This window comes from Furipterus horrens, unplaced genomic scaffold (genome assembly GCF_987537825.1).
Source record: "Furipterus horrens unplaced genomic scaffold, mFurHor1.1.pri manual_scaffold_11, whole genome shotgun sequence".
Classification (NCBI taxonomy): Eukaryota; Metazoa; Chordata; class Mammalia; order Chiroptera; family Furipteridae; genus Furipterus; species Furipterus horrens.
Genome location: NW_028327181.1, coordinates 2,650,656 through 2,669,347, shown reverse-complemented (window position 1 = coordinate 2,669,347; position 18,692 = coordinate 2,650,656). Strand labels below are relative to the sequence as shown.

General features: G+C 47.6%; 1 protein-coding gene across 1 annotated transcript in view; it reads right to left on the bottom strand.

The window, feature by feature from the left end:
• Positions 1-358: 358 nt before the first annotated feature.
• The window catches only part of SBNO1 (strawberry notch homolog 1), a 44,742-nt gene continuing 26,408 nt past the window's right edge, over positions 359-18,692 (bottom strand). The window contains exons 17-32 of the mRNA XM_090291356.1: positions 16,315-16,512; positions 15,885-16,052; positions 15,619-15,794; positions 15,072-15,203; positions 13,538-13,673; positions 12,835-12,947; positions 12,675-12,746; positions 12,161-12,260; positions 9,949-10,023; positions 8,691-8,837; positions 8,511-8,605; positions 8,326-8,418; positions 4,543-4,680; positions 3,609-3,685; positions 1,825-2,018; positions 359-501 (exon numbers count right to left, since the gene is read on the bottom strand). Of these exons, the coding sequence (XP_090147482.1) occupies positions 359-501; positions 1,825-2,018; positions 3,609-3,685; positions 4,543-4,680; positions 8,326-8,418; positions 8,511-8,605; positions 8,691-8,837; positions 9,949-10,023; positions 12,161-12,260; positions 12,675-12,746; positions 12,835-12,947; positions 13,538-13,673; positions 15,072-15,203; positions 15,619-15,794; positions 15,885-16,052; positions 16,315-16,512 (2,057 nt within the window). The remainder of the gene's footprint in view (positions 502-1,824; positions 2,019-3,608; positions 3,686-4,542; positions 4,681-8,325; positions 8,419-8,510; positions 8,606-8,690; positions 8,838-9,948; positions 10,024-12,160; positions 12,261-12,674; positions 12,747-12,834; positions 12,948-13,537; positions 13,674-15,071; positions 15,204-15,618; positions 15,795-15,884; positions 16,053-16,314; positions 16,513-18,692) is intronic.

Sequence of the window (18,692 nt, the reverse complement as noted above, 5' to 3'; positions counted from 1 at the left end):
TACGTAAAGCCAGTTTGGGAAGTTGCGAGCATTTTTAAACCAACCGTGGCTCGCAGCCTTTAAGAAACTCACAAACAAACAGACGGACACGCGCACGCACACACCCTCGGCTCCCCCACAGGAGAAGCGCGTGGGAAGTACCACGGGCAGAGCGGAAGGAAAGACGCAGCACCGCCGTCGGCACTGCTGATTTTCAGTTTTGCTATTCATTCCAGGTTTGTCCTTATTCCCCCAAAAATCAACGAGAGAGCGCACAACTGAAAAAAATTATAATTCTTTGGAAACTGTCCCTGATTTTTATGCAAATGATATGCTTCAACAGCATCTCAGATACATCCATGTTGAAACCTGTCTGTTCTTATGTGTTGCTCAAGTTGGCGATGCTTTGGGGGTGACGCTGCTGCCAGAGCTGCTTCTGTTGGACCGCAAGCTGTTGAGACTGGTCTGAAGTTGACAGGAGATTTACAAGAGGAGCCACACAATTTGCAGGGATGATCAAACCTGTCATTGGAAACAAGAATCTTTAAAGGCTGCATCCAGGAGAAACCATAGGATGCTTCACACCGCACAGCAAACTGCAAATGCGGCACGACGTGAAGTGTAACAAACAAGCCTCCACACAAAGACTAAACACCAAATGACCACAACGGCTCTTGCAGAACCCCGACTCCTCGGCAGCGTTACCCACAGTCGCCTGAGCACGCGCCGTCACGTGACAGCGCCCTCCTGGTGGAGGAGCGGAAGGTCAAACACGGCACCTTCCCACCGGCTGCCCCTCCGCAGCTCCCCGAACACGAGCAGACCGCCCGCCCTGGCAGGAGCTGACGCACTGGAAGAGACTCCAGAGCTGAGCTGCCAATGCCAATGCTGACTGCAGCAGACAGACGTCAGCCAACCGGACAGCACACGCCTGGGTCAGGGGACTGTGAGCCCCTCCCGCATGGGAGTGGGGCGGCCTCAGTGTTCCACAGAAGCTGCCGTGTGAGACTTTTTTTTAAAGGAAGATAAAAATTCAGCCTTCTGAATTGAGTGTTGGACTCTAATTCAAACGAAAACTTGCAACCGAAAGTACTTGAGGGTCAAAAACAATGTTCCCAGGTTGACTCTGGCCACGGACTGCCAATCTGCCATGGATGACACAGCAGAAGGCTTCTCCGGGTGACAGAAACAACACAGGGGCAGAGCAAGGCCTGGGCGGCTCCCAGGAAGCCCTGCCCCTGCAGGGCCCCAGTCCTTCCCCTGTGCAGTGGCTGTGAGTCCCATAGTCTCGATCTGGCTCAATAATCCTAACATGGTCGATTTCAGAGAATCCCGGGCAAGAGGCTGGGCTTGGCCTTCATGACAGGAACCCCGCACAGCTGGCAACAGTGAGGAAGGGCAGGAGGAGGGGCACGAGCAGTGTCGAACAAAGGCCACCCCAGAACATCTACCAGCGACATCCAATCAAAGGCTTAGCTCTGTGCGACATTGTAAGAACACAGAAAGCAAGCTCTGCCCCACTATCGGAGGAGATGGGAAGATTCTAAAAGGTAAAAAGCAAAATAAGAAAACACGGGCCCTCGCCGGGCAGCTCAGTCAGCGTCGTCCTCATTCACCAAGACTGTGGGTTGATCCCCAACCAAGGCACAGCCAAGACGAGCCAATGAGTGCATAAGTAAGTGGGACAACAAAGTGACGTTTCTCTCTGTCTCCCCACTACCCCACCCAAATCAATAAATAAATTTTTAAAAATTAAAAAAAGGAAGGAAAAAAAAACAAAAAAACCCAGAGATCTTTTCCCCAAAAATCAAACAAAACGAACCTAACAGAAAACCTCGGACTTACCCACGATCCTCTGCCCGTCCTCTGTTCTCAGCCGGACGATCTGCATTTTCACGTTTGTGCCGCTGACAGAGGCTAGAACACCCTCGACTTTCGTCCAGACGCTCAGCACAGAGCCACATAACACGTAATACGTGCGGCAGCGAAGACCGATTTCACAAACTAGTCCCAAGCTTGCTTTTTTGCAATTGCCACGCCTAGGAGAGGTGGAAGGGGGGGGAATATTTTCACACACACACAAAAGGCTTGCAAGGTCTACCCAAATTTCAAGTGGAAAATGCCCCAACGTGATCTGCCTATACTGACAATTTCTTAGATTACAATCCCTTTGACATACTGAATTATCCTTTCCAATGTAGACTATCACTACTGAGTTTTAAAACTAGTCATTTCTGAGGCCTGACTCCCTATAAATGGCTGATTTACTCCTTTTGATATCCATTTAAACATTTTTTATTTAATATCCACTAGTTTACCGTGGATATTACTATATACGTTAAGATTAGCTTATAAAATAACCCTGCCAGCGTGGACCGGTGCTGCTCAGTTAGTTAGATGCTGTCCTGCAAAGCCGAAGGTGGCCCGTTCCATTCCCGGGCAGGGCTCAGGCCTGGGTTTCAGGTTCGGTTCCTGGTCGGGGCACGTGTATGAGAGGCCACTGACCCATGTTTCTCTCGCAGCACATCGATGTTTCTCTCCTGCTTTCTCCCTCCCTTCCCCTCTAGAAAGAAAATCTTAAAAGAAAAAAAATCCTGCTACTTATGTCAGATAAGCGGGAAAGGCTTCAGCAAACAAAAAATAAAAGCATATGTAAATTTATTTTTAAAGTTTTTTTTCCCTTTTTTCCCATTTTTTTATTGTTCTATTACAACTGTCCCATCTTTCCCCCACTGCACTCAAAAATCAAAATTTTGTGGTTAAAATTATTTTCACAATTCATCAATAAAAACATCCAGCATTAACTGAAGATGAATATACAGTATTAATGTACTTTTCCTGCAAAAACTCAAATGTTATAGAGAACTTTTGCAGGTTGACTTTTAAAACATTTTATCTTGAGTTTTCCTAATTTCTAACAGCCCTAATTACTCACAGAACAACAAAAACAGTGCCCACAAAGCAAATTTATCCACTGTCATGTGTATAAAATATAAATACAAATAAATGTTTTAAAAATATAGCTAAAATTCATCTGTATCTTATATTCCTTTCGAACTGTGGGCCAGACACCCCACTAACTAGTTGATGGAGGAGAAACCCTGAGAACAGTTAAGACCCAGGGAGCATGAGAAGGCCCTGGGCCCAGCCCAGAGGCAAACACCGGAGGGCGGGACCCGCAGGAGCCTTGGGGGTGGTGGCCCGCAGCATCAGCCAGGGCTCGCGGCCCAGCCTTCCGAAAGTGCTGCGAGCTACTCCAGGGTCTACAGGGCCTTCCCTAAGGTCCCCGGCCTGCAGAATAAAACTGACTGGGCACATCAGGGACGCGTCAGAGGGAGGGAAAAGGAGAAATGAAGAGAGAAGGAAGGGCAAGCTAGTCCCGACGCTGAGGAGGACACTTCAGCCCCCGCCCCCCACCGGCAGCTGCCTGGAAGCTCCAGAGCCCCAGCCACGAGCAGGAGGAGACGCACAGCGCATGGTCCACGCCAAGGGCAGCGGCTTGAAGGAGCCACGCACAACAGGGGTGATATGCTCGTGTGCTCGCAGGGACACACCGCAAGAGAGAAAAGGCATGTTTAATTAAATCTCGATGACACTCTGGAAGATACGGGGAGAAACGCAATCCTCACCAGTAGGCATGAGTGCAAGTGTCTGCAGACGAGCTGTACTGCTCTAACCAGTGAGCCACGGCGTCGTCCGAGGCCACCTGTGGAGGGAAGACAGAAGAGCCACTGAAACTACTGTCTGACGTACAGTGGCCGCCTTGCCGGGTCCGCGAAGCCCGTTCCAAGCCACCTCCACACAGAGAGCTGGCCCTTGCTGCGGCCCGCTGCCTCTCAGGAGCACATATCAAGTTCTGCCATGTGCTGGCTCAATTGTAACTGTTTCCAAGTGACCCTGCCTAGGAGAACAGGAGAAGGTGACACCAATAATAAAGTAACAACCAAGTAATGTTAGGAAAAACGTCCAGAAATCATCGCAGTTCATAATAAAACCAAGGGCTGGCAGGGTGGCGGTGGCGGTGGCGGGGGGGGCGGTCGCGGGGGGGGGGGGGCAGAGGGCATTTCAATCTTGCACACCTTTCCTTTACTTAGAAACTTCTAGCCCTGGCTAGGGGTGGCTCAGTGGATTGAGCGCTGGCTTGCAGACCGAAGGTCGCCAGTTCAATTCCCAGTCAGGGCACACACCTGGGCTGGGGGCACATACAAGAGGCAACCCATCAAGGTTTCTCTCCTCCTCTACCTCCCTCCTTTCCCCTCTCTCTAAAAATAAATAAACAAAATCTTTATAAAAAATAAAAACTTCTAATTTTACTGAAAACTTTTTTTTCTGACAACACAAGCTATTTCAAATCATCATCTTACAGGTTTCTTAAGGACAGGTGACATTAAAACTGGGATATTAATATAACAAAACTTGACAAAAGTTTTTTTCTGAAAACAATTTTCTAGTATTCAAATAGAAAAAATTAACCAAATAATTTTACATAAAAACATAAAGATCTTCCAAATAGTTTTAATAGTATTATAAGTATTTATAAATAGCATACAAATGAAAAAATACCTTCTTATATTTTTTCTTGAGATCAGCGTAAATTTCTAATTTGAGCTGTTTCCCAGTATTTGGTCGATAAACTAAGAAGAGCTTCTTTTTGGGGTTCACTTCTTTAACTAAGATGGCAGTTTTCTTGTTGTTCCTGATCTATGTAAAAAGTGAGAAAACATACAAACCAGTTACTGTACACTTTAAGGCACGCTGGTTTCCGGCCCCACCCCCACAGCAAACCCTGCGACACCAAACACGAGCGCGTGACTGCGGAGCACACTGGCGAGAGCAGCGGCCTGACAGGGGCCATTGGACCTTAATTCTGAGGGCGAAGGCTGCACAGCCCAAAAAGCCTCAGAAATCCATGAGGTAGGAGGCAAATCGAGGTCTTCAAAGGAACAGTCTTTGACCCCTACCATTTGTCTCATCTTCGGAATAAAACATTACTCTCCTTTAAGTTACAATAAAATAGAGCCTCAAAAATAGTGATTCTGACCCCAGCTGATGTGGCTCAGGGGACTGAGCAGCAGCCTATGAACAGAAAGGTCACTGGTTCAATTTCCAGTCAGGGCACAGGCCTGGGTTGCGGGCCAGGTCCCCAGGCAGGGGCACGTGAGAGGCAACCACACACTGATGTTTCTCTCCCTCTTTCCCTCCCTCCCTTCCCCTCTCTCTAAAAACAAGTAAATAAAATCTTAAAAAAAAAAAAGGCGAGTTTGATCACCCACAGCCCTCCGAGTCCCTCTCATCCCTGGGTGCTGCCCACCCCTACGGCTGCCATTAGGGTGACACGAAGTATCACAGGATGACCTGTCAACAGTGAGGCTGTGGCAGGAGGCCCAAATGTTGACCAAGAACTGTGTGCCTGTGCATGTGAAAGAGAACGCGTCACCCAAGTGATGGGACGTGCATAAAAGGGTTTTAGGTTGGACCCACGAGAGAGACCCTAGGAGGAAGGAGTGTTAGAAGCCCCATTTAATTCAAGGAAAAATATGATTGGAAGGTCAGCAGCTCCTTAAAGAATGGTGAGCAGTGACTGAATAGTCATCTCTGGAGAAAAACTGAAGGGGAAAAGAAAAGTTTCAAAGTGAAGACATTTTTCCAGCTCCTCTAAAACATGAATATTTTGCTGAGCAGCTAAGTTTTTATATTAAGGTCATTCTTACACTGATGAAAGAAAAATTTAATATTTTGTTTTTTCTTCACAGATATTAAAGATCCTTAGTCTCTTATACTTGCTCAAATGATTCAGAAAATTATATATTTCTGCCAAGTCTACAAAACAACGGTTAGGCGAAAACTACATTTTCAATTTTTTTATCAGCTGACATAAAACACTCGATAAACTAGACTGGAAGCACAATGTTTCAAGCAGGGCACTGTGTGATCTGACTTGGCAGTGTCACGGTAACTCCGTGTCCGCACAAAGCGTCACCACAGAGGAAGCAGAAGGGATCTGAGCGGCTCCCTGATGCTGACGCAGACCTGCTCTCTGCTGGGGGGGCTCAGCATCACATAGCTGCCCCCCCCCCCCGGACGCCCCTCCTGTCCGGCACCCACTGGAAGGCACAGAAGGCCGATGCGACCGCACCCTTTCACTGAAGAACACTGGGCACCAGTGCATTCATCAACATGTACCAGCGTTTTAAATTCCGACAATAATTTCAAGTGAAAAACAATACCCAATACCCAATACCCTACGTGGACCAATCAAAATCTAACCAAGGGAAAAACAGGGGTAAGCTCTGGTGAAGTGTATCAGTGCCCTGGCGGTGACATGGTCCCACAGTTGTGCTACCACTAGGGCAACCTGTGAACAAGGGCTTTCCTGTACTCCTTCCTATAACCTCATGTAAACCTAATCTCAGTAAGATTTACAAACCCACCCACCAACCCAACTAGCAGCCAGACCCAGTTTGAGCGCTTCTGCTCTTGGGACAGGGACTAGGAAACCAGGCCCGTGGACCACACCTGGCCTGCGGCTCCCAAGCTGAACAGCGTGAAGGAGGGGGGTGGAAGGGAAAACACACAAAGCAGAGACTCAACGCGCTCTGGCATGTGATTCCATAACAACAAGGGATGGAGCGATCAAACAGGCCACAGCACAGGTAAGCCATGAAAACGTCATGCTGAGTGGAAGATGGCAGGAAAGGACAAATACCGCGTGATTCTACATAGATATGCAAAATCAGAGACTCAAGGTAGAGAAGTCACGGGGGCCACGGGAAGGGGGTGGGCAGTGACTGTCTATTTGGGGTGATGACAGAGCCTTGGCAATAGGGGTGATAGTTGTACAACACTGTGAACACGATTAATGCCACTGAAACATGGTTAAAGTAGCACATTTTGTTATATACTTTTCCACAGTTAAAAAAAACTAACAATGTAATATACCAAAAATCATATAATCATACTGAAGTGGATGAATTGTATGGTATATGAATTCTATGTCAAATAAAGCTGTTAGAAAAAAGAAATGAAGAGTAGAAGAAAAAAACAGATGTTAGAAACAGGCAAAGATCTAATGTATGGATAGAAAAAGGTCCCGATAAAGGAGAAATCCAAGGAAACAGAATACTAACAACTCTGCAAATGGAAGTAACTGACAACGTACTGAAATAGAGACCTAACACCACACACTGAAAGGGCACGTCACGTCCCCGAGAACACTGACCAGAATGACTAGTAACAGCACATACACTAATAAAATCACAGAACTTGAACGGGAAAACCTTTTGGGCATGTAGCCCCCCCCCCCCCCCCCAAAACAACCAACACAAACCAAAAACACTTAAATTAAAAAGGAAAAGGAAATGAGAACACCGTCAGCCCGACAGCCCCCTGCAGCAGCAGAACCCTGAAGAGGAAGCCGGGGAAAGAAAGGGGAGCTGAGGATCTGCCGTCCACGGGCACTGTCCCCCAGGCAGAGACACAGTGCAGCACGCAGCGCGCAGGGCGTCACATCCCCACTGGCCTCCGTCCTCAGAGACCTGCTGCAGAACGGGCTTCCGATAAGCAAAATAACCACACAGGTAGTCACCGAAGGACCAGTGAGGGAGCATGAAATATCAGTTACTTTCCTGTAGAACTAAGATTATAAATAAAGGCTAAAAGAAGGGCACACTATGTAACTGCCATGTGCTGACTACGCATAAAGGGTACAGCTATTTTTAAGGTGAGAGAATGGGAGAATATGCAAAAACAGTTGATTTTTTAAAACATTTTATTTTCAGGAATACTGTGTTACGAACTCAAAACATTTCATCACCCTGTGTGCCCTGGAAAGTAAGGACTATAAGAAGACAGAGAAAAGGAACTGAGATAAAAAATTCCGGAGCCTTGAACAGAACAAATATATATGAATTCAAGATACTGCATCCTGTACAAACGTATGTATGTATTTGTGTGTGCATGTCTGAATATAAATGTACACACAAATACACACATCTGCCCCCCTTAGCTTTTCCTCCAGGCAAATACTAAATAAGAGAATGTAGTAACTGAAAAAAAATGAACCTCTGACGCATCGAGCATTATTAGGACTAAAAAAGATGACTGTATTATGAAAGAGGGGTTGAGTTTACTAAGACCATGTAGTAACTCAGACAGTGCACGTAACAGCTCTCAAATACAGTAAAAGAAAGTGTACATGGACGGGAAGGCCACAACTACCGTGATCAACTTACAGCCACAGAAGGCTGGATATAACTGGAAAACCAGCACAAAGCAGGCCGAGAATGCCAATGCTGGCAACGAAAACGCGTATCTGGATAATTCACATGAAAAGGAAGTGAACCTTACCTGCAGCGACAGGTAAAAGCCATCATCTGGTCCTGTCAGCTCAGCCCAAATCTTGGTAGCTTCCTCCCAGGACATGCCCCTCTCTACACTAATCTGGAAAAGAAACAGCAACAGTGAAACCCGACTCCCCTCTACGATGCCTGCCCAGAGCAGAGCGCGCCTGACCGCGTGACCTCCAGACTTACTGTATATAACTCCACGTGACCGGAAGTTGAATATCCAGGAGTCAGAAACTTCTTAACATCACTTTTCCTCACCTTCTCATCTCCAGAACCAAGATCTTGAACAAGAAAAAGCACCATATAAATGTAAAAAGAACATTTTAATAGGAACACATGTGATGTTTAAAAAAATCTCCCACTTACCTAAGATTCCCATATCATATCTTCCATTTTTTTTGGCATTTTGAACAACTGCAGTGAGTGTGTCTGCAAAATACTGAAATAACGCATTCTGCTGGTGCACCTCCATGCCCAAAATTCTGTTTAAGAATTTCCCTATGTTGTTATAATCTGCAATGACAAGATTATAGATAAGATTTAATACAACTAGCAATTAAAATTTTACTCACCTAAGCTTAGTTCAAGGTCTCCCTTTCTCCTCTGAAGTCTTCCGTCACAACTTCTGCACTGTTCCCAGAACAGCTACAATGTGACCATTTCTACCTCTAGTGACTAGCACGTCCCTAGTCCACGCTCAGAAGATGTCTGACAGGCAGGGCCTTTGCCTCCCCGACCGCACTCACTGCAGGTGCACGCACAGCCTGGCCTGAGAGCACCTGCTCCCGCCGTCCGTCCCAGCCAGCCAGGCATGGCCACTGCGCCTCGGTGGGGCTCAGTGACGGCTGCACGCATCAGACTATCTCAGAGCTGTGGAAGGTCACTCACGTCTGAGTTCCAGCCCTGACTTCAGTATTTTTAAAAACTTCAGCCCTGGCACGTGTGGCTCAGTGGATTGAGTACCAGCCTGCAAACCAAAGGGTCGCAGATTCGACTCCCAGTCAGGGCACATGCCTGGGTTGCAAGTCAGGTCCCCAGATGGGGCCTCAAGAGGCAGCCACACATTGATGTCTCGCTCCCTCTTTATCCCTCCATTTTCCTCTCTCTAAAAATAAACATCTTTAAAAATAAATAGAAATTAAAAATTAAAAAATTAAGAAAATAAAAAACTTCCCAGCTGCCCTGACCAGTATCCCTCAGGGGGTTGGGCATCATCTCCCAAAGCAAAAGTCAGGGGTTTGGAGTCCCAGTCAGAGCACACCTGGGCTGCGGGCCAGGTCCCCAGTTGGGCGCGTGAGAGACAACCGATAGATGCTCCTCTCTTACATCTATGTTTCTCTCTCTCCCTCCCTCCTTCCCTCTCTCTAAAAATAAACAAAATCTTAAATAAAAATATAGACGTTTCACAGTGGATCATATACACAACCTGGGCAGAGCAGTGCTGCTATCCAGGCAGAAGTTTAACTGCTTTTGAATAACCAGAGTGCACGTGAGCGCTCAGTGACAAGGGACTGAGAACGTCTACGTCGAAGCATCCCCTTCAAGTTCACAAAGGCATACACAGCAGGATGGGCTTTGCTGACACAGCAACAGCTACGTGCACATGCAGAACTAATACCATTACCTTTATCTAGAGTAAGAATTCCTGAGCGATCTTCTACATTTATCAGGCCAACTCCTATTAGTCCTTGCCGAACATCTGTAAGAGAAAATAAATTTATAAATGACCTGACAGCCCAGATGAGTTGTTACCTGACTAATCAAACTAGATCAAGTTCTAGCATTAAGACAGCCCAGCATTGGCAGGTGTGGCCCAGTGGGCTGAGCACCAGCCTGCGCACCAAAAGGTCTCCAATTTGATTGCCTGCCAAGTCCCCAGTACGGGGCACACAAGAGGCAACCGATTGATGGTTCTCACACATGGATGTTTCTCTTGCTTTCTCCCTCTCTTCTCCTCTAAAAATAAAATCTTTAAAAAAAAAAGAAGAGAAAGAACACGACAGCCTATGTGCCTTCCCCAGCTCTTATTAGCCGAATCTGATGGAACCTGCAGTCCCCAAAGGTCTTTGGGACTCCAAAACCCTACTCAAGCTTCACACTGTATTTCATTTCACTTAAACACTCCATCTTCCCCGGGTGGGGCGTCTAGTGAAGGAACTAATATGAATGATCCATGGACATGGACCACAGGGCGGGGACTGACTGTGGGAGTGGGGAGGTAGGCAGGGCAGGGGAGCGCAAATGGGGGTCGATGGGACAAGTGTAATAGAACATCAATAAAAAATAAATGGGAAGGAAAAAAACAACTCATCTTCCCAAGAGCAATCTTTGACAGAGGCGATCTCTGGCTACGCAGTTGTCAGCCACGAAATACACACAATTTTGACCGTGCAGCAGAATACTACCTTAAAAAACTGAATAAGGATAGAATGATGCCTCCTTCCCGGACGTTATCAGTGTTGACAAAGTAATGCAAAAAAAAAAAAAAAAAAAAAAATAGCATGTTCTGAATTGTGTTACTAAGAGGGCAGTTGGTGGAGCTTTAAAAAGTAGACTTCCAGCCAAGACGGCAGTATAGGCAGACGTGGGTCTCCTCTTCACAAACTGCATCAAAATTACAACTCAAATATGGAACAACCATCACTCAGAACTGTCAGAAACTGAGGTGCATGGAAGTCTGACAGCTGCGGAACTTAAGAAAGCACACCCACTGGGATGGGTAGGAGGGGCGCGGGTGCGGATGCTGGTCCCTCACCCACGTGCGGTGGATAAAATCTGGAGGGAGAGCTTGGGGGCGAGGAGTCCAGCCCCACACCAGGTCCCCCAGCCCAGGGTTCCAGAGCCAGGAAGAAAAGTCCCCACATTTTCTGGCTGCAAAAACCAGTGGGGACTGAGTCAGTGGAAGAAACTGGGGAGCCCCAGGCAGTGCCTCTTAAAGAACCCATACACATCCTCACCTATGCAGACTTACAGTACAGTATAGGAAATGCAGCAGCCAAAGAGCTTATGCACATGACCCATGGACATGAACAATGGTGGGGGGGTGCCTGAGGGAGTGGGGGCTGCTGAGTAGAGGGGAGCAAAGGGGGGAAAAAACCAGGACAACTGTACTAGCATAATCAACATAATTCTAAAAACCACTGGACTCTTACGATACCAGGAAGGAAGAGGAAGAGTCAGCAGGTAGCATGGTAACATCCTGGTCACATTTCTAATAACCAGCTAGCATTCTGCTGCACATGCAAAACTGCTCCAATTCTAGGGGTGACAACTGTGTGCCAGAGACCCCTATGGCAGAAACCCCTCCTTTGGAAGCGCATTTTATCCCCATGAGTTACCAGTAACGGGTGGTGCAAAAGCAGATTTACAGTTGTTTGTATGGAAAATAACACAACAGTTAATGAGCAGTAACACATGAATAAACTCCGAGACCTGGCTGGGTAGCTCTGCTGGTTAGAGTGCTGCAGGTTCGATCCCGGGTCAGGGCACATACAAGAATCAAGCAATGATGCATAAGTGAGTGGAACAACAAACTGATGTTTCTCTCTCTTTCTCCCCCTGAAAATTAATCTAACAACACCACTTTCCTTTATTAATCTAGTAATAACATGCAGTTACACTGTTAAGAGCAAAAGCACTGCACTTGAAAGAAATCTAACATATTTACTGCCTTTTATAATTGGTCAACACAGGTGACTAGTAACCTTCGATATCTGAATTTTACACAATTATATGCAAAGAAAACTAAAAACTAAAACACTACGGCATGTTCAGACACGGTTTAGTACCTCCTTATCAGAACTCACTTCCCTTTGTTATGATTATGTTAAAGTTACCTTTAAAGAATTCTCCAGGATAGTCTGGAGGCGGTGAGACCATAGGAGCATCTAGGTTTACAATGGATTTCATGACAATTTCTAATGCATTTCTTCCATACTGCAACAAAACCAAAAACAAAACCACTTTTAGCATCTGGGTACTCTTCACATGACCAGCTGAACACTACAAAAAGCATTATTGTAGCGAAGCTTCAAAGACAGCAGTATTCAAAAATGCTAAGTTGTGTTTACACGTATTCTGTACTCCCTGGAGCTCAGCTGACACCTCTGCGGACGGCAGGCATTCAGTGAGTAACTTAGCTGCTGGGAACTCGCACTTGATTCCTTCACAAGAAGGTATCATATTCCTACTTTCCAACAGGAATGAGATGATGATCATATTGCAGAGCTCATCACTAAACATCTGACCGATATGGGGCATCACGACTTTATAGCAAAACCCTAAGAGAAGGCAGCGTTCCGTTTTAAGCAGTCCCCACAGGTTTCAGAGACACTGAAATCTGAAACGTACCTTGTTATCGAAGTTGAACCTGCTCAGGTCTCTAGACTCTGTCGCTCTTCTGTCCCCGTGTGTCAGTGCCCCCTATCGAAACACAAGACTTCCCATCAAGGGAAAGAAGACAGGGAGCGTACATCGTCCTTCCCACATACCCATACACCTCAAAACTCACCAGACTCTCCAGTCTTTTTGCAACAATGGAGGCAAATCTCTGTTCTCCTGCCAACTCAGAAATCAGAAAGACATATTCGGGAGCAGTAACCTGGTTTGATCTATGAGTTCGTCCTGTAAACAACATTAAAAAAACCCAAGTAGTGTTCGCTAGAAACAAGAGAATTCTGAGATCTATTCCTAGAAGTTAACACTATGATGGTACCCAGAAACAAGGAAAAATACAAAACTGTTACATATTAAATGTGATTGCTGCCCCAGTGTGGTTCATCGCAATGCTGCTGATGCTCACAGTGGCTTGGGGTTCTCCCCAAATTCCTGGTTACGATCACTAGGCACCAGGAACGCGGAGATGGGAGGGAAGAGCGCTGTGCCCCCCCGCGAAGCCCACCCCCCCCCCCGCCCCTGCCGGGAAGGACACGAGCGGCACCTCCCGAGGGCTGAAACGAGGACTCTTCTGAGGAGCCCTATTCGTCGACAGGATGCCACGCCCGCCACAGAAACCCACTGCAGAGCTCCCACACCTTTAAAACAGGTATGAATTCATGGTGTGCTCTCTATTTAAAGGTATATGCAACTCACAAACACCTCCAAAGTCTAAATATGCCAAGTTTTAAGATGCCTGACAATAAATACAGACCGACACGCACGCCTGGGCTAACACCGCTGCTATCTAGTAGCGCCTGCCAGGCGCAGGGACTCACCAAATTGCTGAATTGCTCTATCAGCACTCCAGGGCAATTCCAAAGTCATGTGAACTCTGCGCCTTTGATTTTTGGCTCTCCGATCTGCTTGTAATGAAATACCTGAGCTGGCAGCTTCGGATATAATAGCAATATTCTGTATCAAATGTAAGAGAGAGAAAAAGATCATCTCTACACAAAAACAGGGAAGCACCCTAAACCAAGTCCTTAGTTAGACTACCGGGGGGCCACCGCTACCCCCTCGCCTCTTCTTCCTACAGCAAGATCTCCCAGTCCTACAGCTGCGAGCGAGCACCACTGCCCAGAACCAAGGTTACACTTCCCAGGATCCCCTGCAGCTCAGGGCAGGCACTCTCCAGCCAGCAGGTTGTAGTGATGTGAACAGGCTCGCAAAATGTCCTTCAAGTTGAGGGCACGCCCTCTCTTCCCCTCTCCTCTCTGACTGGCTGGCTGACGTGGTGACGTCATGACTGACTGAGCAGCCGTCTCACATGGGGGTGACTTGGAAACAGTGGCCCACACATTAAAGAGCGAGAGAGCAGAGGCCCACTCTTCAGGCAGTTGTCCCAGCCTTGATTCACCTGCTCAGGGTGAGGGCTACATGGGAGAATGAACTTCTGCCTTGATTATATCAGTACGACTGGATTTTCTGTCATTTAACAGCCAAAATTAGTTCCAATTAATACAATCCCTAATACATAATGGCAAATTCATGAAACAAGTTCATAAAATTATGGACACTACATCAACCTACAACCTGTAAAATATGTCACATGAGCTCTCAAATACATTTAAAACACAATTTTGACAGTGCTGACCATCATCTGCCTCCTAGTTACAAAGCAGAAAAACTCCCTGAAATATAACGCAAAGTGCGGAGAAACAGAGGACTTCATGTCCCACTTCCCGACGAAGTACCACCTACTTCTCAGCAGACTCATCAGCAAAGACTTAAAGCAACTCCAACCAGATGGGAAAAACTTGAGCTGAGAGTCTTCAAGTTGATGACGCTGACTTAACAATAAGAAACGGCCTCTGGAGGCAACCAAGCTCTCTCCCGGGCTCAGACATGCACGTCCAGCCCACCAGTCAGCCGTCCTCACGTAACGCGACAGTGACCAAAGCCGCAGCTAAACCTAAGGACAAGACGTGGTCCACGGGACACCCTTCACCTTCTTCCGGGTCCAAGACCAGACGGGGCTAGCAGGCGGCATTACAGGCGGCGCCGCCACTGTGACGGCCCGAGAGAGCGCAGGGCTATGATATTCTGTGAAAGGTCTCGGAAGCCCCCAAAGCTGCTGAGAACCACGTCTGTGCACAGAACGCTTACTGCACTCACGTTAGGAGAACACAAAATAAGTAAATATTCAACGATTTCGCGCAACTATGTAACAACATTCAACAGGCATGATTTGCACTGAAAGAAAAAGTAACCTTCTAAAGAGTAATCTAAGTGCCTAAAAGTACGGGCGGTATTCTTGTCACTGAGATGCGTCCCACAAAGAAAGGAGGGGAAAACCCCCGGAAAGCGCACCTTGTCTCCGTCCATAAACCTCTGCTTCTCCGTGATGTTCAGGATCTCCACAGGGACGTCGAGTTCCGACCTTGACTCATACGATATACTTCCATCGTCGTTGCTTACGACCCTCCCCTTGCGGCCGGTCATCTGCAGGGCCACACACAGCACCGCTTACCCTCCCGCGCCAGCTCGGCCCAGCACCCCGGGCCCCGGGAGAGGCCTGTGTGAGGTGTGGGTGACAACACGCCCGCGTGCCTGCCTGCAGCGCGTGCCCCGCGGGGCGTAGCGGGAGGGGCGCTGCCAAGTCCAAACCCCAGGGAAGACAGCGGGCGTATGGGGGGACCACAGAGGCAGCCTGACGGGCGCAGGGACAAGCGTCTCGGGGCAGACCCTCAGGTCCCGGGGGCCCAGGGGGGAGGACTCGAGTACAGCAGGGCCGTCACGCCTGAGCTTAAATGACACAGACCATCGGGCAACACCCCAACCTCACCGCCCACGCCACGGGGCTTTACGAGGGGCCTCGATCCGCAGGACCAGACGCAGACCCGCCAACCCCACTGACCTCGGCGACGTTCTCAGGCCCGCCAAGTTCATCGATGAGCTCGTCCAGGGTATTAGGGGGCAAGTCTTCCGCCAGTTTTTCCAGTTTCTCAAGTAGGTCTTTCTTCATCTGCTGGGCCCTTTCCACAGCGTCCTGACTTGTTATAAGGCTATTGTTACTGTTGGTTTGACTGTTAGCTGGATAAAGCACAGCTGTTATCAGTACAGAGCTCAACATCTGTTCTGTGTAAAAGCACATTTCCCACGGGCCCGCGTCCGCACGCATACCTGGTGCGCTGTGGGGAGCAGGAGAAGTAACTGGGGCGGAAGAAAAGCTAGGTCGCTTGGAGCCAAGACCTGATGCTAGTAAGGCACTTTGAATAGAATCTGGATCTATACTTTTCTTTCTTTTTTTATCTTTGTTTTTCTTGTGGTCTTTTCTGATTAACCAAGGATCTGAAAGTTAAGAAAAGATACGTCCAATTGCATGTTAAGTAAGACGAGTACAGTCATCGAGGGAAAACCACCGCTCAGCTGCTTTCGCGCTAACTGGTAACTACCGGGTCTGTGCCGTCCGGACACCAGGAGGCGCACAGCCCTGCAGTCAGAGGGGGAAACAACGGCACAAACCCGAGACCGTCAGCTCGCACGGAGGAGCTCCCAGAAGGCACGGAAACAGCCGCACCTCAGTGCCCAGATGACAGGCTGTCGCACTCACCGTCTTCGTCATCCTCGCTCGACTCCTCCCGGAACGGGTTGAAGTCGTCGTCGTCCCCGGAGCTCAGGTTCTTAGAGCTCTCGTAGTCACTCTCCTCGTGCTCAGAGGCGTCCGACTCGCTCCCGCTGTCATCAGAACTGCCACCAGTCAGGCCACCGGCTTTCCGTGCCTTTTTGGCTTCCCGACTTATTTCTTCGCCTGCCCTCAAATCCCAAACAAGAGAGTCAGCCCCACACACTGAACGAAAAACCCAGGAAATCACATTTAGTTCTTGCATTAATTCAAATGAGGCTGGTAAAGAAAAGCATTTCTGTCACTATACAAGCACAAATAAAATTCACAAATAAGTGCTCATCTTTTGAACTTTCACAGAAATAAGGTTATGTTCAATTACTCTTAAGAAGCAATCAGGCCGTGAGTACAAACTCAAAACCGCCTTCTCGTGCACAAGTTTCAAAATGAGCTCACAGCAGAGATGACAGGATCAGAACCTCTGGCACTGTCGCGATTTACCTGTGTATCAGGGTGAGAGATGACGCCTAAATAATTAGTTTTACAGAATGCTTAAAAAATAAAATGCTTTAGCCCCGGCCAGGCGGCTCGGTTGGAGCATCATCCCGTACACCAAAAGGCTGTGCGTTTGATCACTGGGAGGGGTACATACGACAGGCAATCAACCAATGTTTCTCTATTACACTGATGCTTCTCTCTCTCTGTCCCTAAAATCAGTAACTATATGCTCAGGAGAGGATTTTTTTTTTTTTAAGAAGAGACCTTATTGAAAAAACAAAAACAAAAACCTAAAGCAAAAAGGCTTCATGGAATACAGCTGTTGAATAGGATGGGTCTGAACTACATGCGTCTGCTTACACAGTTTTTTTCAATAATTACCATAAATGTATTTTCTCTTTCTTACGATTTCAATAACACTTCTTTCCCTCTAGTTTAGTTTATTATAAGGACACAGTATATAATACACATAACATACAAAATATGTGTTTCCTGAATATGTTATCAGTGGGGCTTCCAGTCAACAGAAGGATATACAGGAAACAGACTGACAGCTGCCAGAGGGGTGGGGGAGGGGGACTGGGTAAAGAAGGTGAAGAGATTAAACATCACAGACAAACCAGCCTCCTAGACAGACAACAGTGTGGTGATTACCACAGGGAAAGGGGGTGGGGGAGGTGGGGAAGGGTAAAAGGAATAAATGGTGATGGAAGGAGACTAGACTTGGGGTGAACACACAACATGGAGGTAATGTATCCTAGAATTGTAGCCCTGAAACCTATAATTTTATGAACCAATGTCACCCCAATAAATCCAATAAAAAATAACAAAAAATAGGCTATTAGTAGTTAAGTTTGGGGGGAGTCAAAGGCTGCAGAGCTTGTAACTGCAATGCCCGCGACCCTCGTGGTGTTCAAGGGCCACCGGCACAACCTACACAGCTGCGCTGTCAGCCCGGCCGGTGCGCCCGTGGGCTGAGCGCCGGCCTGCACACCAAAGGGTCACGGGGGCCGTTCTCAGCGGTCAGGGCACAGGCCCAGGGTGCAGCCCAGGTCCCCGGTTGGGGGCACGGGAGAGGCAACCAATCAATGTTTCTCTGGCACACCAATGTTTTTCCCTCTCTTTCTCCCTCGAAATATAAATACAAAAAAAATTAAGAGAAAAAGCCAAAAAAAGTGATTTGAATTAGCTTACTGAATATTCAGAAAAGATATCTAAAAGAATCCAATCAAAACTAAGAATATTAAAAGGTTCACATATTTAAGATGACACTGATTCTAAGACATTACTTTTCATGCCATTAAAATAATAAAAACATTGTCAGTTATACTATAACAACCAACCCACTTTCAGGGGTATGAAAAATGTCAAAAATGTATTTCTTGAATGAAATAAGGTTGAAGTGTCGGCCACTGGGTTTAGGGCACAAAGCATCAGCATCTCCGCAGTGAGTCGTCGTCATCCTTTAGAGAGAGCCCGAGAAGGTAACGGCTTAGCAAGCACCTCAGCATAAACCCAACTGTGTACTGCCCTGAATGTCTAACAAACGCGAGCTGGTGCGCACCTAACGACAAAACAGCCACCAGAACCCTCTTTAAATGAGACCGCAGACACACACGCGTGCGCACAGCCTGACAGCACAAGGCCCAGGTCCTGGTTCTCACCGTCCTCCAGCCGTATGAACCTGGGACTCTCCCTCCCCTCTCAGCCTCCCTGTGCCTCGATTTCCTCAGTCTATAAAACGGAAAACCCGGGGGTGGCTGCTGGGGCTCAGTGCACCGAACGCTGACTTGGGAAGCAACAGGGCCCCGCTTCAATTCCCAGTCAGGGGACACGCCCGGGGTGCGGGCCAGGTCCCCAGCTGGGGG